Below are 24461 nucleotides of genomic sequence, written 5' to 3'. Positions count from 1 at the left end.
CTCTTTCACTGTTCACAGTAGTTAAATATACTGTCCTCTCTTCTCTCTCTAATCCCCCCCCCCCCCAGTGTGGAAGAGACTCCACGTGGAGACACAGGCAGTTTCTCCGACAGCACCTGTAGCCGGGGGCCCTACCTGAGCAGCTCTGATCACCGCTACAGCAGTGGCCCCGGCCCACCGGACCCCCGATCCCAACACCACCCCCAGGGCCCCCCGGTGGCCCCCCCCAGTCCTGCCTCCTTGGCCTGGGTCCAGAGGACCCGGTATCAGCCTGCCAGCCTGGCGCTCCGAAAGCAGGAGGAGGAGGACAACAAGCGCTGCAAAGCCCTGTCCGACAGCTATGAGCTCTCCACAGACCTACAGGACAAGAAGGTGTGCATATTATTATTATATTATTGGATATGTTATTGTTATTATTATTGTTATTAATATTATTATTATTACTATTATTACGGAGGTGCAAAGCCCTGTCTAACAACTATTAGTTCTCCACAGACCCAAAGAAGACGAATGTATACAAGGCAGTTGATTATAGTCTATACTTTACTATAATATGGGGCGACAGGTAGCCTAGTGGTTAGAGTGTAGAGGAGGCAGGTAGCCTAGTGGTTAGAGTGTAGGGGTGACAGGTAGCCTAGTGGTTAGAGTGTAGGGGTGTCAGGTAGCCTAGTGGTTAGAGTGTAGGGGTGGCAGGTAGCCTAGTGGTTAGAGTGTAGGGGTGGCAGGTAGCCTAGTGGTTAGAGTGTAGAGGTGGCAGGTAGCCTAGTGGTTAGAGTGTAGGGGTGACAGGTAGCCTAGTGGTTAGAGTGTAGGGGTGTCAGGTAGCCTAGTGGTTAGAGTGTAGGGGTGGCAGGTAGCCTAGTGGTTAGAGTGTAGTGGCGGCATGTAACCTAGTGGTTAGAGTGTAGGCGCGGCAGGTAGACTAGTGGTTAGAGTGTAGAGGTGGCAGGTAGCCTAGTGGTTAGAGTGTAGGGGCGACAGGTAGCCTAGTGGTTAGAGTGTAGGGGTGGCAGGTAGCCTAGTGGTTAGAGTGTAGGGGTGACAGGTAGCCTAGTGGTTAGAGTGTAGAGGTGGCAGGTAGCCTAGTGGTTAGAGTGTAGGGGTGGCAGGTAGCCTAGTGGTTAGAGTGTAGGGACGGCAGGTAGCCTAGTGGTTAGAGTGTAGTGGCGGCATGTAACCTAGTGGTTAGAGTGTAGGCGCGGCAGGTAGACTAGTGGTTAGAGTGTTTGGACGGCAGGTAGCCTAGTGGTTAGAGTGTAGGGGTGGCAGGTAGCCTAGTGGTTAGAGTGTAGGGGTGGCAGGTAGCCTAGTGGTTGGAGTGTAGTGGCGGCAGGTAGCCTATTGGTTAGGGTGTAGGAGCGACAGGTAGCCTAGTGGTTAGAGCGTTGGACTAGTAACCGTAAAGGATCGAATCCCCCGAGCTGACAAGGTAAAAAAAAAAAATCTGTCATTCAGCCCCTGAACAAGGCAGTTAACCCCACTGTTCCTGGACCGTCATTGAACAAAAATGATTTGTTCTTAACTGACTTGCCTAGTTAAACAAAGGTCAAATAAAATAATGTAATATACAAATGATTTCTGATGTTGTATTCTATATTGTTATGTATTCTGATTCTGTGTGACGTAATGAAGACAAACTAGTAAACATAACCCTGGTTCAGGTCCTTTCCAACAGAAACAAAAGAACATGCTTTCAAAACAGAGGCTATTGAGATGACCAATTTCAATAGGGTTAAAAATCTCCCCTAATCTCCAGCTCTCTCATTGGTCCCCTCCACTTCCTCCCACTCTGTCATTGGTCCTCTCCACTTCCCCCTACTCTCTAATTCGTCCTTTCCACTTCCCCCCACTCTGTCATTTGTCCTCTCCACTTCCACCTTCTCTCCGATTGGTCCTTTCTACTTCCTCCCTCTCTGGATAATATTTTCCAGTTCCTCCTTCTCCCTCATTGGTCCTCTCCACTTCCACCTTCTCTCCGATTGGTCCTTTCTACTTCCTCCCACTCTCTGGATGATATTTTCCAGTTCCTCCTTCTCCCTCATTGGTCCTCTCCACTTCCTCCTGCTCTCTCTCATTGGTCCTCTCCACTTTCTCCCACTTTCTCATTGGTCATCTCCACTTCCTGTTTCCCGTCAGGTGGAGATGCTGGAGAGGAAGTATGGCGGTTACTTCCTGAGTCGGCGGGCGGCGCGCACCATCCAGACGGCGTTCCGTCAGTACCGCATGAACAAGAACTTTGAGCGGCTGAGAAGCTCCGCCTCCGAGAGCCGGATGACTCGGCGCATCATCCTGTCCAACATGAGACTACAGTACTCATTTGACGAGCGGCAGGGCCAGCCCCAGGGACAGGGCCAGACCCAGGGACAGGGCCAGCCACAGGGACAGGGCCAGACCCAGGGACAGGGCCAGCCACAGGGACAGGGCCAGCCCCAGGGCCAGGGGGGACAGAGGTACCCCCACCCTGGAAGGGGGCAGCCTGGGGATGGAGAGATGGAGGCTGGGTCTCCTCCACTGTGCCAGGGGGACATAGAGTACACACACCTGGATGAGACCTTCTCCAAACAGGTGAGAGGAACGAGGCTGCAGTAAGATCATTTATCTTGGTCAGAAGTCAAACATTTTAATGGTAAGCGATATTTAGGTCAGATTTAATTATTTTTCAGTAAAGGGAGGAAACTATGAGCTAGTTTCCCAGACACATATTAATAGTGGAGATTTTCTGTTGAGCCCAGGAGTACTGTAGGCTAAATCTGTGTTCTGGAAACCAGTCCTATGAGTGTCTGTAACAGAGCATAGCACTACAACTTCTTCCACCACCAGAAAATATACTTCCAGACAGCTAATGAAAGCATGAACAACCTCTTAACCTCTTAGTGATCCCTTCCCGTGCCAATCCCGTTATCGGGATTGATTTGACAACAGCCAGTGAAATTGCAGGGCGCCAAATTCAAACAACAAAAAAATCTCATAATTAAAATTCCTCAAACATACAAGTATTATACACCATTTTAAAGATAAACGTGTTGTTAATCAGTGTCTGATTTCAAAAAGGCTTTACGACGAAAGCATACCATGCGATTGTGTTAGGTCATCACCTAGTCACAGAAAAATACAGCCATTTTTCCAGCCAAAGAGTCACAAAAATCAGAAATAGAGATAAAATGAATCACTAACCTTTGATGATCTTCATCAGATGGCACTCATAGGACTTCATGTTACACAATACATGTATGTTTTGTTCGATAAAGTTCATATTTATATCCAGAAATCTGTTTACATTGGCACGTTATGTTCAGAAATGCATTGTCTCAAACAAGGGTAGAGAGCCACATCAAATTACAGAAATACTCATCATAAATGTTGATGTGTTATACATGGAATTAAAGATATACTTCTCATTAATGCAACCACTGTGTCAGATTTGAAAAAAGCTTTACAGTGAAAGCACACTTTGCGATAATCTGAGTACAGCGCTCAGACAACAAAACAAGCCATACAGATATCCGGACGTGTTGTGGAGTCAACAGAAGTCAGAAATAGCATTATAAATATTAACTTACCTTTGATGATCTTCATCAGAATGCACTCCCAGGAATCCCAGTTCCACAATAAACGTTTGTTTTGTTCGATAAAGTCCATAATTTATGTCCAAATACCTCCTTTTTATTCAATCGTTTAGTTCACAAATCCAAACTCACAACGCACAGGCACTTAGTCCAGATGAAAAGTCTAAAAGTTATATTACAGTTCGTAGAAATGTCAACATGTCAAACGAAATATAGAATCAATCTTTAAGATGTTTTTATCATAAATCTTCAATAATATTCCAACCGGACAATTCCTTTGTCTTTAGGTATGAAAGGGAACGCAGCTAGCTCTCATAGGTGTGCGCCTGACTTAGCTTATGGCACTCTGCCAGACATCCAGTTGAAACAGCACTCATTCTCTCCCCCTTCACAGTAGAAGCCTGAAACAAGGTACTAAAGACTGTTGACATCTAGTGGAAGCCTTAGGAAGTGCAATATGACCCCATAGACACTGTATATTGGATAGGCAATGAGTTGAAAAACTACAAACCTCAGATTTCCCATTTCCTTTTTCTCAGGTTTTTGCCTGCCATTGGAGTTCTGGTATACTGACAGACATCATGCAAACAGTTTTAGAAACGTCAGAGTGTTGTCTATCCGAATCTACTAATAATATGCATATCTTATATTCTGGGCCTGAGTAGCAGGCAGTTTTACTCTGGGCACGCTTTTCATCCGAACGTGACAATACTCCCCCCTAGCCCATAGAGAATGTACCTTTTCTAGTTAAATAAATGATGAATGTGACTTGCTTTCACAATCTCAATCGATCCAACTACTGTGATACAGTGACTACATCTACAACTAAAATAGCCTCAGTGTCAACAGTAGCAATTTCAACTTCTAAACTTATTCGACACAAATACAAATTATTTTGGCCAGCTAAAGTAAGTCACACAATTTGTCATCAGGAAAATGACCATTCTCCATTCTACTCACTTCTCTGTGTCTCATCTGTCTGTCTTTATTCATCCTGTGTGCCTTACCTTTCTGTAGTGTTTAATAGTATTTTACTAGAATCCCCAAATAGCTGCTGCAAAGGCATATATAATACAATACATAATACAATAAATAAATCACTGCATTATACAGTAAAACATACAATATATAGATCACTACATAATACATAACATAATACATTAGATAATACAATATATAATACACTACATAATACACTAAATAATACAATATAGTATACACTACATAATACACTAAATAATACAATATATTATACACTACATAATACACTAAATACTACAATATTTAATACAGTACATAATACAGTACATAATACACTACATAATACAATAGATAATACAAAACATAACACACTAAATCATACAATATATAATACACAACATAACACTACATAATACAATACACAATACACTACATAATACAATACATAATACACTAGATAGTAGAATACATGATACAACACACAATACGTAACATAATACAATACATAATACACTACTGTACATAATACACTTTTTAAAACAATACATATTACACTACTGTACATAATACACTTTTTAAAACAATACATATTACACTACTGTACATAATACACTTTTTAAAACAATACATAATACACTACTGTACATAATACACTACATAATACAACACATAATACACTACATAACACACTACATAATAGACTACATAACACACTACATAATAGACTACATAATACAACACATAATACACTACATAACACACTACATAATACACTACATAACACACTACATAATACACTACATATTACACTACATAATACACTACATAATACACTACATAATACAACACATAATACACTACATAACACACTACATAATACACTACATAACACACTACATAATAGACTACATAATACACTACATAACACACTACATAACACACTACATAACACACTACATAATACACTACATAACACACTACATAATACAATATATAATACACTACATAATACACTACATAATACACTACATAACACACTACATAATACAATATATAATACACTACATAATACACCACATAACACACTACATAACACACTACATAATACACTACATAACACACTACATAATACACTACATAATACACTACATAACACACTACATAATACAATATATAATACACTACATAATACACTACATAACACACTACATAACACACTACATAATACACTACATAATACACTACATAACACACTACATAACACACTACATAATACACTACATAATACACTACATAATACACTACATAATACACTACATAACACACTACATAACACACTACATAATACACTACATAATACACTACATAACACACTACATAATACACTACATAATACACTACATAACACACTACATAATACACTACATAACACACTACATAATACAATACATAATACACTACATATTACACTACATAATACACTACATAATACACTACATAATACAACACATAATACACTACATAACACACTACATAATACACTACATAACACACTACATAATAGACTACATAATACACTACATAACACACTACATAACACACTACATAACACACTACATAATACACTACATAACACACTACATAATACAATATATAATACACTACATAATACACTACATAATACACTACATAACACACTACATAATACAATATATAATACACTACATAATACACCACATAACACACTACATAACACACTACATAATACACTACATAACACACTACATAATACACTACATAATACACTACATAACACACTACATAATACAATATATAATACACTACATAATACACTACATAACACACTACATAACACACTACATAATACACTACATAATACACTACATAACACACTACATAACACACTACATAATACACTACATAACACACTACATAATACACTACATAATACACTACATAACACACTACATAATACACTACATAACACACTACATAATACAATACATAATACACTACATAACACTACATAATACAATACAAAATACACTACATTATACACGATATAGTACAATACATAATGTACTACTGCACATAATACTACACATAATACACTAAATAATACAATACACAATACATCATATTTTAAAATGTCTGTGGCTCTTCACAGTGCCGTAAGGTGTTATTTTATATGGTTTTATCAATATGGTTTTATTGCTAGCTTGAGTTATCTGGGGTGGCAGAGAGTTCCATGTAGTCATGACTCTATTAAATACTGTGTGTTTCCCAGCCTCTGTTCTGGACCTGGGGACTGTGAAGAGACCTCTGGTTGTATTTTTTTTGTGTTGTACAGATGAGTGTCTGATCTGTGTGCCAAATCAAACCACATTTATTTATATAGACCTTCTTACATCAGCTGATATTTCAAAGTGCTGTACAGAAACCCAGCCTAAAACCCCAAACAGCAAGCAATGCAGGTGTAGAAGCATGGTGGCTAGGAAAAACTCCCTAGAAAGGCCAAAACCTAGGAAGACCTAGATAGGAACCAGACTATGAGGGGTGGCCAGTCCCCTTCTGGCTGTGCAGGGTGGAGATTATAACTCATCCAATGATACACCCGGACGGGGCCAAACTGGCAGGATATAACCCCACACAATTTTCCAAAGCACAGCCCCCACACCACTAGAGGGATATATTCAACCACCAACTTACCATCCTGAGACAAGGCCGAGTATAGCCCACAAAGATCTCCTCCACGACACAACCCAAGGGGGGGGGGGGGGGGGGCGCAAACCCAGACAGGAGGACCACGTCAGTGACTCAACCCACTCAAGTGACGCACCGCTCCTAGGGATGGTATGGAAGAGCGCCAGTAAGCCAGTGATCAGCCCCTGTAATAGGGTTAGAGGCAGAGAATCCTAGTGGAGAGAGGGGAACCGGCTCGGCAGAGACCTGGGCCAGACTACACTTAATCATAGGATCTACTGAAGAGATGAGTCTTCAATAAAGACTTAAAGGTTGAGACTGAGTCTGTGTCTCTCACATGGGTAGGCAGACCATTCCATAAAAATGGATCTCTATAGGAGAAAGCCCTGCCTCCAACTGTTTGCTTAGAAATTCTAGGGACAATTAGAAGGGTTGTGTCTTGTGACCGTAGCGTATGTGTAGGCATGTACGGCAGGACCAAATTAGAAAGATAGGTAGGAGCAAGCCCATGTAATGCTTTGTAGGTAAAACCTTGAAATCAGCCCTTGCCAGTAAAACCTTGAAATCAGCCCTTGCCTTAACAGGAAGCCAGTGTTGGGAGATTAGCACTGGATTAATATGATCAAATTTTTTGGTTTTAGTCAGGAATCTTAGTGCTTTATCCTGGTAGCCGGAAAGTAGAGCATTGCAGTAGTCTAACCTAGAAGTAACAAAAGCATGGCTGAATTTTTCTGCATCAATTTTGGACCAAAAAATTCTGATCTTTGCAATGTTACGCAGATGGAAAAAAGCTGTCCTTGAAACAATCTTGATATGTTCGTCAAAAGAGAGATCAGGGTCCAGAATAACGCCGAGGTCCTTCACAGTTTTATTTGAGATGACTGTACAACCGTCAATATTAATTGTCAGATTCAACATAAGATCTCTTTGTTTCTTGGGACCTAGAACAAGCATATCTCTTTGTCAGAGTTTAAAAGTAGAAAGTTTGCAACCATCCACTTCCTTATGTCTGAAACACAGGCTTCCAGCGAGGACAATTTTGGGGCTTCGCCATGTTTCTTTGAAATGCACAGCTGTGTGTCATCCACATAGCAGTGAAAGTTAACATTTTGTTTTCGAATGACATCCCCAAGAGGTAAAATATATATAGAAAACAATAGTGGTCCTAAAATGGTACCTTGAGGAACACCGAAATGTACAGTTTATTTGTCAGAGGACAAACCATTCACAAAGACAAACTGATATCTTTCCAACAGATAAGATCTAAACCAGGCCAGAACTTGTCCGTGTTGACCAATTTGGGTTTCCAATCTTTCCAAAAGAAAGTGGTGATCAATGGTATCAAAAGCAGCACTAAGGTCTAGGAGCATGAGGACAGATGCAGAGCCTCGGACTGATGTCCTTTAAAGGTCATTTACCACCTTCCCAAGTGCAGTCTCAGTGCTATGATGGGTTCTAAAACATTGTTTGTCTTCAGGAAGGTAGTGAGTGCTGCGCAACAGCTTTTCCTAAAATATTTGAGAGGAATGGGAGATTCGATCTAGGCCGATAGTTTTTTATATTTTCTGGATCAAGGTTTGGGTTTTTCAAGAGAGGCTTTATTACTGCCACTTTTAGTGAGTTTGGTACTGTAACGGTTTTCTTCCGTTGAAGGAGAGGAGGACCAAAATGCAGCGTGGTTAGTGTTCAACATGTTTAATGAGGACACTACAAAATACAAAACAACAAATGTGAAAAAACCGAAACAGTCCTATCTGGTGCATAGACACAAAGACAGAAGACAACCACCAACAAAGTATCAAAAATACATTTCGGATTGTTCTTATTTTCCTCAATTATTGGAAAAATGGGATGATCGAGCAGCAGTGAGGGCTCTTCGATACTTACTGCACGGTACTGTCTTTCCAAGCTAGTCGGAAGACTTCCAGTTTGGTGTGGCGCCATTTCCGTTCCAATTTTCTGGAAGCTTGCTTCAAAGCTCGGGTATTTTCTCTATACCAGGGAGCTAGTTTCTTATGAGATTTTTTTTTTTTTTTAGTGGTGCAACTGCATCTAGGGTATTGCGCAAGGTTAAATTGAGTTCCTCAGGTAGGGGGTTAACTGATTTTTGTCCTCTGACGTCCTTGGGTAGACAGAGGGAGTCTGGAAGGGCATCAAGGAATCTTTGAGTTGTCTGTGAATTTATAGCACGACTTTTGGTGCTCTTTGGTTGGTTTCTGAGCAGATTATTTGTTGCGATTGCAAACGTAATAAAATGGTAGTCCGATAGTCCAGGATTATGAGGAAAAATATTAAGATCCACAACATTTATTCCATGGGACAAAACTAGGTCCAGAGTATGACTGTGACAGTGAGTAGTTCCAGAGACATGTTGGACAAAACCCACTGAGTCGATGATGGCTCCGAAAGCCTTTTGGAGTGGGTCTGTGGACTTTTCCATGTGAATATTAAAGTCACCAAAGATTAGAATATTATCTGCTATGCCTACAAGGTCCTATAGAAATTCAGGGAACTCATTGAGGAACGCTGTATATGGCCCAGGAGGCCTGTAAACAGTAACTATAAAAAGTGATTGAGTAGGCTGCATAGATTTCATGACTAGAAGCTCAAAAGACGAAAACGTTTATTTTTTTTGTAAATTGAAATTTGCTATCGTAAATGTTAGCAACACCTCCGCCTTTGCGGGATGAGGGATATGAGGGATATGGTCACTAGTGTAGCCAGGAGGGGAGGCCTCATTTAACACAGTAAATTCATCAGGCTTAAGCTATGTTTCAGTCAGGCTAATCACATCAAGATTATGATCAGTGATTAGTTAATTGACTACAACTGCCTTGGAAGTGAGGGATCTAACATTAAGTAGCCCTATTTTGAGATGTGAGGTATCACGATCTCTTTCAATAATGACAGGAATGGAGGAGGTCTTTATTCTAGTGAGATTGCTAAGGCGAACACCGCCATGTTTAGTTTTGCCCAACCTAGGTCTAGGCACAGACACAGTCTCGATGAGGATAGCTGAGCTGACTACACTGACTGTGCTAGTGTCAAACTCCACTAAGCTGGCAGGCTGGCTAACAGCCTGCTGCCTGGCCTGTACCCTATTTCATTGCGAAGCCAGGGGAGTTGAGCCCTGTCTATGTTCGTAGATAAGATGAGAGCACCCCTCCAGCTAGGATGGAGTCCGTCACTCCTCAGCAGGTCAGGCTTGGTCCTGTTTGTGGGTGAATCCCAGAAAGAGGGCCAATTATCAACAAATTCTATCTTTTGGGAGGGGCAGATAACAGTTTTCAACCAGCGATTGAGATGTGTGACTCTGCTGTAGAGCTCATCACTCCCCCTAACTGGGAGGGGGCCAGAGACAATTACTCGATGCCGACACATCTTTCTAGCTGATTTACACGCTGAAGCTATGTTGCGCTTGGTGACCTCTGACTGTTTCATCCTAACATCGTAGGTGCCGACGTGGATAACAATATCTCTATACTCTCTACACTCGCCAGTTTTAGCTTTAGCCAGCCACATCTTCAGATTAGCCTTAACGTCGGTAGCCCTGCCCCCTGGTAAACAGTGTATGATCGCTGGATGATTCTTTTTAAGTCTAATACTGGGGGTAATGGAGTCGCCAATGACTAGGGTTTTCAATTTGTCAGAGCTAATGGTGGGAGCCTTCGGCGTCTCAGACCCCGTAACGGGAGGAGTAGAGACCAGAGAAGGCTCGGCCCCAGACTCCGACTGAATGAGTGACACCGGTTGAACATTCCTACAGCATTTCTCTCCAGAAGCCATGAGAAAGTTGTCCGGCTGCAGGGACCCGTGTGAGGGGATTTATACTACTATCTGTACTTACTGGTGGCACAGACGCTGTTTCATCATTTCCTACACTGAAATGACCCTTGCCTAACTATTGCGTCTGAATCCATCCGGTATATAATGAGTAAAGCGACTGCAATTTAAAAGCATCATGTAGTGACAGTTAGATAGCAAGTGTTCAGTTTTTCAAAAAAGATTATTTGTGTAGGAGAAATCGCTTCGTTTTGTTCATCACGTTTGGCTAAGAAAAAAAAACGAAAATTCAGTCATTACAACAGCAAACTTTTTTTCAAATTAACTACATAATATTGACAGAAACATGGCAAACGTTGTTTAGAATCAATCCTCAAGGTGTTTTTCACATATCTATTCAATGATAAATCACTCGTGGCAGTTTGGTTTCTCCTCTGAACAAAATGGAAAAATGCACGCACCTGGAGATTACGCAATAGTTTTGACGGAGGACACCGAGCGGACACCTGGTAAATGTGGTCTCTTATGGTCAATTTTCCAATGATATGCCTACAAATACGTCACAATGCTGCAAACACCTTGGGGAAACGACAGAAAGTGTAGGCTCATTCCTTGCGCATTCACAGCCATATAAGGAGACATTGGAACACAGCACATTCAAAATCTTCCTGTATGAAATTTCATCTTGGTTTCGCCTGTAGCATTAGTTCTGTGGCACTCACAGACAATATCTTTGCAGTTTTGGAAACGTCAGAGTGTTTTCTTTCCAAAGCTGTCAATTATATGCATAGTCGAGTATCTTTTCGTGACAAAATATCTTGTTTAAAACAGGAACGTTTTTCATCCAAAAATGAAATACTGCCCCCAGAGGTTCAAGAGGTTAATGTTACTACTTAGCTTCGGCTGTTGGAGGTCCTGACGAACCATGTCCAGATAAAGCGTCGGGAGTGAAAAAGTTGAATGAAAAAAAAAGTATAAAAATATTAACGGTAATTAAAAAGTAAAAACCATAAAGTTGTCAGGTAGAAAAGTAAGATTATCAACAAAACGCACAGCAGCACATAAACAAGTCTGCAATTTGTGACCGGAAATGCCAACTGCTTGAGCAGACAGTTCGGTACCTTCAACACATCAATATCTCTCACAAAGACCAATAGGGATGCAGTCAGTCTCTTTGAGCCAGGAGAAATTGACATGCATGTATGTCACTGACATTGCAATACATGTCCTTATTCTTCGCCCATGACCAGACAACTGGGCAGTAGTCCAGGCGTGACAAAACTAACGCCTGTAGGACCTGCCTGGTTGAAGGGCCGAGCAGTGCATTATCATGGACAGGCCACTTCCCATTTTAGCAACCATTGAGTCTATACGTTTTTACCATGACAGCTTGCTATATAAGGGTAATTAATACCCAGCAGTTTAGTATTCTCAACTTGTCTCAATCGCCACATTATTCAATACTAGATCTAAATTAGATTTAGGATTGGGTGAGTGATTTGTCAAACAGACACCAGTCTGTTGGTAGTTACCCATTTCTAAAACTGACTGGACCTCTACGTTAAAGGATTCAGTTATTTATTTTACTGTCGTAGCCGACTTGTCTACTGTTCAGTCCTCAGTGTACATAGACACACAGGCTTTATTCAAGGTCAGTGGAAGGTCATTAGTAAACACAGAAAACAATAATGGCCCTAGCCGGCTGCCCTGCGGTACACCACACTCAACCAAGTTTGAATTAGAGAGGCTTCCATAAAAAATTAAAAAATAAATTAAGCACCGGTAACAGGCTAATTGGTCGACTGTTTGAATCATTAAAGGGTGCTTTAATGACCTTCGCCTCCCTCCAAGCCTGAGGGCACACACCGTTTTTTAGGCTTAAATTGAAGATGTTGCAAACAGGAATCGCATCGTATTCTGCCTCCAACCTCAACAATTCACCATCCAGGTTGTCGGTGTCCAAATGTATAGATAGCAAAATCAATTCACCTCCTCCACACCAACTTTGTACAACTCAAAACTACAATGCTTTGTTAAACTTATCAACAAAAAAGTTCTTAAACAGGTTGGAAATATCAAAGGGTTTAGTTATAAACAAGGCAATCGGCCTCAATGACTGATGGAGCAGAGTTTTTTGCCTTTGAATTTCATTAAAGGTATTCCAGAGCTTTTTACTATTATTATTTTTATATATTTAAAAAAAATCTTTGTTCCATAGTATAGTTTCTTAATCTTTTTGTTTAGTTTAGTTAACGGGATTTTTTAAATTTACTCTATGTTTGCCAGTCTGCTGTGTTGTCAGACTTATTTGCTATTCCCTTTGCCTCATCCCTCTCAGCCATAATTTTTTTTTAAAAATTCATCAAGTCATCATCTATCCATGGAGATTTGGAAGTTCTAACAGTCAGTTTCCTGATGGGTGCATTTCTATCAGTAACTGGAAGAGGCAGGTTCATAAATGCTTCAAGTACAAGCGTCAGGTTTTTCCTCATTACACATCAGACCAACACATATTTTTCCACATATTTGAATTAGAAATCACTGCAAAACCTCCTTGTACACAATTGTAGGTATATAATAGATATAGCTATTACATTATGATCACTACACACCAAACATCTGCATTTTTCCACCCTGCGTGTGCTCTAGGTGAAGTCCCTGGCTGACTCCATCGATGACGTCTTGACCTGTCAGTCTGGCGTGGAAGACTTTCAGGAGGAGGAGGAAGAGGAGGAGGAAGGTGACGGAGGCGAGACAGGGGTGGTGGCGGACGACTTTGGAGAGTGTGTTTGGAGACCGAGGGAGGGAGACAGACAGAGGGGCGGAGGAAGAGGAAGAGGAGGAGAGAGACAGAGCATGCACGAGGACAGCATAGCCACCTCCTACAGCGACGTGACCCTCTACATTGATGACCCCTCCTCGCCCCTGTCCCTGGACCGCGGCCCCAGCAGCACTGACACAGAATACTGGAGCCCTGGAGTGGGTGGCGTTGGGGTGGGGGGGCGTGAAGACAGCCGGGACACAGAGGGAGGGGGCAGCAGTAACAGCCGACGCAGCACCCCCTGTACAGAGTGTAGAGACTACAGCCTGAGAGGAGCTCACCTGCCCCTGCTGACCATCGATCCCCCTAGCGACAGCTCTGTTGAAATGAGTGACCGCTCGGATAGAGGTTCGATAGGTAGACTGGTCTACGAGACAGAGCCAGGGGGAGGTGGGGGAGAAGGGAGGTCGCCTCACGGCACCATTAAACACAACCCCCACCCAAACCCCCACCCAAACCCCCACCCCAACCCCAACGGGCGCTCTGCCCCCACACACCCCCAGGCCCAAGGCCAGACTCGTACTGTGCTCCCTCACCGCCCCCACCCCTCGGCCATACCCTCCCACCTGCCCTACCACACCATCCTACACCACCACCATCAGATCCCGCACCACACCCAGCACCCCCACCACCCGTACCCCGACACTCCCTCTTCGTCCTCCCAGTCCCCGCAGGGACAACCCCTCACCCCTCTGTCTTCCTCCTCATCCACCACACTGCCCCCTGGTGGCCTGGAGCAGGTATGCTGTTCGGATGGAGACAACGACTCTCTCAACTCCACCACCAACTCTAACGATACCATCAACTGCTCCTCCGGGTCCTCATCACGCGACAGCCTCCGGGAGCCCCTCCCACCGCTCGGGAAACAGACCTATCAGAGAGAGAGCAGACAAAGCTGGGATAGCCCCGCCTTTAACAATGACGTGGTGCAGAGACGACAGTACCGCATCGGACTCAATCTATTCAACAAGTAAGTTAGATAGTACTGCATCAGTTCCGCATCATACTGTGTGTGTGTGTGTGTGTGTGTGTGTGTGTGTGTGTGTGTGCGTGTGCGTGCATGTGTGTGCGTGCGTGTGTGTGTGTGCGTGCGTGTGCGTGCATGTGTGTGCGTGTGTGTGTGTGTGTGTGTGTGTGTGTGCAGGGTTGGGTAGGTACATTTCTAAATGTAATCTGTTACAGTTATTACAGCTGTTACAGTTGTTAGCTGTCCAAAATTGTAATCAGTAATCAGTAAATTGTAATCAGTAACGTAACTTTTGGATTACCCCCAAACTCAGTAACATAATTAGATGACTTTCCCCTTAATAAGAGACATTAGAAGAAGACAAAAATGCATTTTACCAATTGAACAACATCTATTGCAGGATTAATCAATGTTAGAGCCATAAATTGATGTTGCTTTTTACTTTTATGGGTTATGTAAAACAATTAGCCTGTATATTTACATAAAAAACTAAGTCTGTCATTTAATACACCTTGATCGTCAAGAATAGGACTTGGAAATATGGAAACATTGATTAGTCTAATAGTTTTACCGGAACATAACCCCAAACCTAAGGATTTATTAGCCAACTCTGTTGTTTATGTTTTTGTCATGGTCTCATTGGTTAAAACAAATATATGCTGTTTTCATGGAATGGTTTTGAGCACAACTGAAAAGTGCAATTTTGTTTGGGATGAAAAATGAATGCCAGGTTGCATGCTATGTGGTCTATTGTTTACGTTTTTTGTTGTTGACACCATATAATTAGGGATAGGGTTAGAATTAGAATACTTAATTCATTTAATAGTATCTCTATGTCTGACATTTTGATATCTCAGCTGTTGAAGTCTATCAAAACGTGTTTGACTTGCCTAGTTAAATAAAGGTCAAATAAAAAAATAAAAAATGGCGACAGCAGGAAGACATAACTTGCACTATAGCCTACAAGAACCGACAGTATATTTTCTGCAATGACCATGTTACGCTTTTACAACATACATACAGTGGGGCAGAAAAGTATTTAGTCAGCCACCAATTGTGCAAGTTCTCCAACTTAAAAAGATGAGAGAGGCCTGTAATTTTCATCATAGGTACACTTTATTTTATTTATTTATTTCACCTTTATTTAACCAGGTAGGCAAGTTGAGAACAAGTTCTCATTTACAATTGCGACCTGGCCAAGATAAAGCAAAGCAGTTCGACACATACAACAACACAGAGTTACACATGGAGTAAAACAAACATACAGTCAATAATACAGTATAAACAAGTCTATATACGATGTGAGCAAATGAGGTGAGATAAGGGAGGTAAAGGCAAAAAGGCCATGGTGGCAAAGTAAATACAATATAGCAAGTAAAACACTGGAATGGTAGATTTGCAATGGGAGAATGTGCAAAGTAGAAATAAAAATAATGGGGTGCAAAGGAGCAAAATAAATAAATAAATAAAATACAGTAGGGAAAGAGGTAGTTGTTTGGGCTAAATTATAGGTGGGCTATGTACAGGTGCAGTAATCTGTGAGCTGCTCTGACAGTTGGTGCTTAAAGCTAGTGAGGGAGATAAGTGTTTCCAGTTTCAGAGATTTTTGTACTTCGTTCCAGTCATTGGCAGCAGAGAACTGGAAGGAGAGGCGGCCAAAGAAAGAATTGGTTTTGGGGGTGACTAGAGAGATATACCTGCTGGAGCGTGTGCTACAGGTGGGAGATGCAATGGTGACCAGCGAGCTGAGATAAGGGGGGACTTTACCTAGCAGGGTCTTGTAGATGACATGGAGCCAGTGGGTTTGGCGACGAGTATGAAGCGAGGGCCAGCCAACAAGAGCGTACAGGTCGCAATGGTGGGTAGTATATGGGGCTTTGGTGACAAAACGGATTGCACTGTGATAGACTGCATCCAATTTGTTGAGTAGGGTATTGGAGGCTATTTTGTAAATGACATCGCCAAAGTCGAGGATTGGTAGGATGGTCAGTTTTACAAGGGTATGTTTGGCAGCATGAGTGAAGGATGCTTTGTTGCGAAATAGGAAGCCAATTCTAGATTTAACTTTGGATTGGAGATGTTTGATATGGGTCTGGAAGGAGAGTTTACAGTCTAACCAGACACCTAAGTATTTGTAGTTGTCCACGTATTCTAAGTCAGAGCCGTCCAGAGTAGTAATGTTGGACAGGCGGGTAGGTACAGGTAGCGATCGGTTGAAGAGCATGCATTTAGTTTTACTTGTATTTAAGAGCAATTGGAGGCCACGGAAGGAGGACTCACCAGCAGCAAGAGCGACCTCATTGATGTATACTGAGAAGAGAGTCGGTCCAAGAATTGAACCCTGTGGCACCCCCATAGAGACTGCCAGAGGTCCGGACAGCAGACCCTCCGATTTGACACACTGAACTCTATCAGAGAAGTAGTTGGTGAACCAGGCGAGGCAATCATTTGAGAAACCAAGGCTGTCGAGTCTGCCGATGAGGATGTGGTGATTGACAGAGTCGAAAGCCTTGGCCAGATCAATGAATACGGCTGCACAGTAATGTTTCTTATCGATGGCGGTTAAGATATCATTTAGGACCTTGAGCGTGGCTGAGGTGCACCCATGACCAGCTTTGCATAGCAGAGAAGGTATGGTGAGATTCGAAATGGTCGGTAATCTGTTTGTTGACTTGGCTTTCGAAGACCTTAGAAAGGCATGGTAGGATAGATATAGGTCTGTAGCAGTTTGGGTCAAGAGTGTCACCCCCTTTGAAGAGGGGGATGACCGCAGATGCTTTCCAATCTTTGGGAATCTCAGACGACACGAAAGAGAGGTTGAACAGGCTAGTAACAGGGGTGGCAACAATTTTGGCAGATAATTTTAGAAAGAAAGGGTCCAGATTGTCTAGCCCGGCTGATTTGTAGGGGTCCAGATTTTGCAGCTCATTCAGAACATCAGCTGAGCAGATTTGGGAGAAGGAGAAATGGGGAAGGCTTGGGCGAGTTGTTGTGGGGGGTGCAGTGCTGTTGACCGGGGTAGGAGTAGCCAGGTGGAAAGCATGGCCAGCCGTAGAAAAATGGTTATTGAAATTCTCAATTATGGTGGATTTATCAGTGGTGACAGTGTTTCCTATCTTCAGTGCAGTGGGCAGCTGGGAGGAGGTGTTCTTATTCTCCATGGACTTTACAGTGTCCCAAAACTTTTTTGAGTTAGTGTTGCAGGAAGCAAATTTCTGCTTGAAAAAGCTAGCCTTGGCTTTTCTAACTGCCTGTGTATAATGGTTTCTAGCTTCCCTGAACAGCTGCATATCACGGGGGCTGTTCGATGCTAATGCAGAACGCCATAGGATGTTTTTGTGTTGGTTAAGGGCAGTCAGGTCTGGGGAGAACCAAGGGCTATATCTGTTCCTGGTTCTAAATTTCTTGAATGGGGCATGTTTATTTAAGATGGTTAGGAAGGCATTTAAAAAAAATATCCAGGCATCCTCTATTGACGGGATGAGATCAATATCCTTCCAGGATATCCCGGCCTGGTCGATTAGAAAGGCCAGCTCGCTGAAGTGTTTCAGGGAGTGTTTTACAGTGATGAGTGGAGGTCGTTTGACCGCTGACCCATTACGGATGCAGGCAATGAGGCAGTGATCGCTGAGATCTTGGTTGAAAACAGCAGAGGTGTATTTAGAGGGCAAGTTGGTTAGGATGATATCTATGAGGGTGCCCGTGTTTAAGGCTTTGGGGAGGTACCTGGTAGGTTCATTGATCATTTGTGTGAGGTTGAGGGCATCAAGTTTAGATTGTAGGATGGCTGGGGTGTTAAGCATGTTCCAGTTTAGGTCGCCTAGCAGCACAAGCTCTGAAGATAGATGGGGGGCAATCAGTTCACATATGGTGTCCAGAGCACAGCTGGGGGCAGAGGGTGGTCTATAGAGGGCGGCAACGGTGAGAGACTTGTTTTTAGAGAGGTGGATTTTCAACTACTACTTCAACTATGACAGACAAAATGAGAAGAAAAAAAATCCAGAAAATCACATTGTAGGATTTTTAATGAATTTATTTGCAAATTATGGTGGAAAATAAGTATTTTTATGAACAAAAAATATTCAATTTTATTTGGAATGGCAAGTCAGACAAAATTAAAATGGCCTATTTATATAACAAATATGAATTCGGAGGGAAGAAATTATTAAATATTGAAGTATTAGACCTCTCACTGAAGGCGTCAGTCATACAAAAGTTATACCTAAATCCAAACTGGTTCTCTAGTAAATTGGTAGGAATGTCTCATTCTATGTTCAAGAATGGCTTTTTTTCCCACCTTTATTCAGATATTTATTTATTTGAAAAGGAAAACATCTCCCAAATATCGCTATTTAAAAAAGAAAAAGCCATATAAAACTTGTTGTTTCAATTTTGAAAAAAAACGTACAAATAACACAACAAATCTTGTGGTTAAACTCAAATATACTAATTGATAAAAAAAAACGTATTTTTCGAATAAATTAAAAAATATATATATTTTTTTTGTGAATGATATCATAGATAGGAATGGTATAGTTATGTCACACGTGCAGCTGTTAATGTATTTTGGTATTGTCCATATGTAGGGGCGGCAGGGCGGCAGGGTAGCAGGGTAGGCTAGTGGTTAGAGTGTTGGACTAGTAACCGGAAGGTTGCGAGTTCAAACCCCCGAGCTGACAAGGTACAAATCTGTCGTTCTGCCCCTGATCAGGCAGTTAACCCACTGTTCCCAGGCCGTCATTGAAAATAAGAATTTGTTCTTAACTGACTTGCCTGGTTAAATAAAGGTAAAATAAAAATAAATAAAAAATAGCTCGTTTTTGGTCACAGGTCCAGGAATGGCTGAAGAATTGCCACATTTACCTAGAACGAACGCTGCAGATAGCAATACTGGGTGATTTGAAAATCCATAGTTAATCAATCAATAATATAATCATTATTTTAGCAAAACATTTCATTTTTAATTTACAGTCTGTAGAAGTAATTGAGAATAGAAAGTTTCAGTACTTTTGCACAGTTGAAAAATAAATGGCAAATAGAAATCCAATATGGATGGTGTTAAGAGATAGATGGGAGGGGTTGAATGGAGCTGAAGGATGGGACTGGATGGTGTTGAGAGATAGATGGGAGGGGTTGAATGGAGCTGGGGCTGGATGGTGTTGAGAGATAGATAGGAGGGGTTGAATGGAGCTGAAGGGTGGGACTGGATGGTGTTAAGAGATAGATGGGAGGGGTTGAATGGAGCTGAAGGGACTGGATGGTGTTGAGAGACAGATGGGAGGGGTTGAATGGAGCTGAAGGGACTGGATGGTGTTGAGAGATAGATGGGAGGGGTTGAAGGGAGCTGAAGGGGGACTGGATGGTGTTAAGAGATAGATGGGAGGGGTTGAATGGAGCTGAAGGGACTGGATGGTGTTGAGAGACAGATGGGAGGGGTTGAATGGAGCTGAAGGGACTGGATGGTGTTGAGAGATAGATGGGAGGGGTTGAAGGGACTGGATGGTGTTGAGAGATAGATGGGAGGGGTTGAATGGAGCTGAAGGGACTGGATGGTGTTGAGAGACAGATGGGAGAGGTTGAGGGTAGCTGAAGGATGGGACTGGATGGTGTTGAGAGATAGATGGGAGGGGTTGAAGGGACTGGATGGTGTTGAGAGATAGATGGGAGGGGTTGAAGGGACTGGATGGTGTTGAGAGATAGATGGGAGGGGTTGAATGGAGCTGAAGGATGGGACTGGATGGTGTTGAGAGATAGATGGGAGGGGTTGAATGGAGCTGAAGGATGGGACTGGATGGTGTTGAGAGATAGATGGGAGGGGTTGAATGGAGCTGAAGGGACTGGATGGTGTTAATAGATAGATGGGAGGGGTTGAATGGAGCTGAAGGGACTGGATGGTGTTGAGAGATAGATGGGAGGGGTTGAATGGAGATGTAGGGTGGGACTGGATGGTGTTGAGAGACAGATGGGAGGGGTTGAATGGAGATGTAGGGTGGGACTGGATGGTGTTGAGAGACAGATGGGAGGGGTTGAATGGAGATGTAGGGTGGGACTGGATGGTGTTGAGAGACAGATGGGAGGGGTTGAATGGAGATGTAGGGTGGGACTGGATGGTGTTGAGAGATAGATGGGAGGGGTTGAATGGAGCTGAAGGATGGGACTGGATGGTGTTAAGAGATAGATGGGAGGGGTTGAATGGAGATGTAGGGTGGGACTGGATGGTGTTGAGAGATAGATGGGAGGGGTTGAATGGAGATGTAGGGTGGGACTGGATGGTGTTGAGAGACAGATGGGAGGGGTTGAATGGAGATGTAGGGTGGGACTGGATGGTGTTGAGAGATAGATGGGAGGGGTTGAATGGAGATGTAGGGTGGGACTGGATGGTGTTGAGAGATAGATGGGAGGGGTTGAATGGAGCTGAAGGGACTGGATGGTGTTGAGAGACATATGGGAGTGGTTGAATGGAGCTGAAGGGACTGGATGGTGTGGGACTAATAACAAGATAACCAATGTAAAACATACGGGGTCTGTGAAATGTATATCATTTCAGAAATTGTGTGAAATAGCACAGTTACAAATATAATGAGATATGAGAAATAGAAGAAGGACTAAAAACAAACAAAATATAACTGTTGTAAAATAGATTGTGTCTGTAAAATGTGTATAAGATGTAAAAACTGAAGGTAGAAGCCTAAGTGTTATTGTTAATTAGTTTACTCCAATTGGAAGAAGGGTGGTAGGGTTTACTAGGGTTTACGGAGACTAATGAAAAAGTATGTGCCTATATAGGTATGTGTATGTATTTACAGTGGAAGTCGGGAACTTTACATACACTTAGGTTGGAGTCATTAAAACTCCTTTTTCAACCACTCCACACATTTCTTGTTAACAAACTATAGTTATGGCAAGTCGGTTAGGACATCTACTTGGTTCAGGACACAAGTCGTTTTTCCAACAATTGTTTACAGACAGATTATTTCACTTATAATTCACTGTATCACAATTCCAGTGGGTCAGAAGTTTACCAAGTTCACCAAGTTGACTGTGCCTTTAACCTCTTGAGGTAGACTGAAATGATATTGCCACGTGCAGCGCTGCACAGATATTACGATGTGTGAGATGTCAGACTTTGCTCTCGCACAGTCACACACAGTATCTGTGCGTGTACATGGGTTTGCTTCACGCTCTTACAATGCGGTACAGCCCCTGGAACCGGTACAGCGGGAGACGTTGAGCATCACTCTTCAAAGCTCTTAGTTGTTGTGGAACTTGACCCACTATGCTGTTTACTTTTTGCTTCTGTGTCATATCGCTGAGTCTACCTGTAAGTAGTATATATTTTATAATAATTCTCCCTCTCTGTCTCTACCTATCTGTCTCTCCCTCTCTCTCTATCTCTCTGTGTCTCTCCCTCTCTGTGTCTCTCCCTTTCGCTCTCTCTCTCTCTCTGTGTCTCTACCTCACTGTCTATCCCTCTGTGTCTCTCCCTCTCTGTGTCTCTCCCTCTCTGTGTCTCTCCCTCTCTGTGTCTCTCCCTCTCTGTCTCTCCCTCTCTGTGTCTCACCCTCTCTGTGTCTCTCCCTCTCTGTGTCTCTCCCTCTCTGTGTCTCTCCCTCTCTGTGTCTCTCCCTCTCTGTCTCTCCCTCTCTGTGTCTCTCCCTCTCTGTGTCTCTCCCTCTCTCTGTCTCTCCCTCTCTGTGTCTCACCCTCTCTGTGCCTCTCCCTCTCTGTGTCTCTCCCTCTCTGTGTCTCTCCCTCTCTGTGTCTCTCCCTCTCTGTGTCTCTCCCTCTGTGTCTCTCCCTCTCTGTGTCTCTCCCTCTCTGTCTCTCCCTCTCTGTGTCTCTCCCTCTGTGTCTCTCCCTCTCTGTGTCTCTCCCTCTCTGTGTCTCTCCCTCTCTGTCTCTCCCTCTCTGTGTCTCTCCCTCTCTGTGTCTCTCCCTCTCTGTGTCTCTCCCTCTCTGTCTCTCCCTCTCTGTGTCTCTCCCTCTCTGTGTCTCTCCCTCTCTGTGTCTCTCCCTCTCTGTGTCACTCCCTCTCTGTGTCTCTCCCTCTCCGTGTCTCACCCTCTCTGTGTCTCTCCCTCTCTGTGTCTCTCCCTCTCTGTGTCTCTCCCTCTCCGTCTCTCCCTCTCTGTCTCTCCCTCTCTGTGTCTCACCCTCTCTGTGTCTCTCCCTCTCTGTGTCTCTCCCTCTCTGTGTCTCACCCTCTCTGTGTCTCTCCCTCTCTGTGTCTCTCCCTCTCTGTGTCTCTCCCTCTCTGTCTCTCCCTCTCTGTGTCTCTCCCTCTCTCTGTCTCTCCCTCTCTGTCTCTCCCTCTCTGTGTCTCTCCCTCTCCGTGTCTCTCCCTCTCTGTGTCTCTCCCTCTCTCTGTCTCTCCCTCTCTGTGTCTCTCCCTCTCTGTGTCTCTCCCTCTCTGTGTCTCTCCCTCTCTGTGTCTCTCCCTCTCTCTGTCTCTCCCTCTCTGTCTCTCCCTCTCTGTGTCTCTCCCTCTCCGTGTCTCTCCCTCTCTGTGTCTCTCCCTCTCTCTGTCTCTCCCTCTCTGTGTCTCTCCCTCTCTGTGTCTCTCCCTATCTGTGTCTCTCCCTCTCTGTGTCTCACCCTCTCTGTGTCTCTCCCTCTCTGTGTCTCTCCCTCTCTGTGTCTCTCCCTCTCCGTGTCTCTCCCTCTCTGTGTCTCTCCCTCTCTGTGTCTCTCCCTCTCTGTGTCTCTCCCTCTCTGTGTCTCTCCCTCTCTGTGTCTCTCCCTCTCCGTGTCTCTCCCTCGATGCAGGAAGCCAGAGAAGGGTATACAGTACCTGATAGAGAGAGGCTTCGTATCGGACACACCGGTAGGCATCGCCCGCTTCATCCTGGAGAGGAAAGGACTGAGCAGACAGATGATAGGAGAGTTCCTGGGCTGCAGACAGAAACAGTTCAACAAGGACGTACTGGAGTGAGTGGCTAATCAATAGATTCTTGAGTGTTTTGGATTCTCTACAATGAGAATGACCTACAAAATGAAGAGTATTATTTGACTGACTGATTGACTGACTGATAAAATGGTTAATCGTCTCTCCTCTCCCTGTCCAGGTTTAGGTTTAGGGGTTAATCCTCTCTCTTCTCCCTGTCCAGGTTTAAGTTTAGGTTAAGGTTTAGGGTTAATCCTCTCTCCTCTCCCTGCCCAGGTTTAAGTTTAAGTTTAGGTTTAGGGTTTAATCCTCTCTCTTCTCCCTGTCCAGGTTTAAGTTTAGGTTTAGGGTTAATCCTCTCTCCTCTCCCTGCCCAGGTTTAAGTTTAGGTTTAGGGTTAATCCTCTCTCTTCTCCCTGTCCAGGTTTAAGTTTAGGTTAAGGTTTAGGGTTAATCCTCTCTCCTCTCCCTGCCCAGGTTTAAGTTTAGGTTTAGGTTTAGGGTTTAATCCTCTCTCCTCTCCCTGTCCAGTTGTGTGGTAGATGAGTTGGACTTCTCAGGGATGGATCTAGATGATGCCCTCAGGAAGTTCCAGGCTCAGATTAAAGTCCAGGGGGAGGCCCAGAAGGTGGAGAGACTGATCGAGGCTTTCAGGTGAGAATATAGTTAAAGCAACAACAACAACAACAACAGAGGAAGTGTGGTATATGGCCTATATACCATGTGTAAGGGCTG

At 43.3% G+C, this 24461-nt stretch overlaps 1 protein-coding gene across 2 annotated transcripts in view; it reads left to right on the top strand.

The window, feature by feature from the left end:
• LOC110531288 (IQ motif and SEC7 domain-containing protein 1) overlaps window positions 1-24461 on the top strand; it is a 99724-nt gene that overhangs the window by 41283 nt on the left and 33980 nt on the right. For both annotated transcript variants that reach the window (XM_036989041.1, XM_036989042.1), the window contains exons 2-6: window positions 69-372; window positions 2137-2565; window positions 13704-14845; window positions 23609-23770; window positions 24258-24380. In XM_036989041.1, the coding sequence (XP_036844936.1) occupies window positions 69-372; window positions 2137-2565; window positions 13704-14845; window positions 23609-23770; window positions 24258-24380 (2160 nt within the window). The remainder of the gene's footprint in view (window positions 1-68; window positions 373-2136; window positions 2566-13703; window positions 14846-23608; window positions 23771-24257; window positions 24381-24461) is intronic.

This window comes from Oncorhynchus mykiss, chromosome 9 (assembly GCF_013265735.2).
Source record: "Oncorhynchus mykiss isolate Arlee chromosome 9, USDA_OmykA_1.1, whole genome shotgun sequence".
Lineage (NCBI taxonomy): Eukaryota > Metazoa > Chordata > Actinopteri > Salmoniformes > Salmonidae > Oncorhynchus > Oncorhynchus mykiss.
The sequence above is the reverse complement of the archived record's forward strand: the minus strand, read 5'-3'. Positions and strand labels throughout refer to the sequence as shown.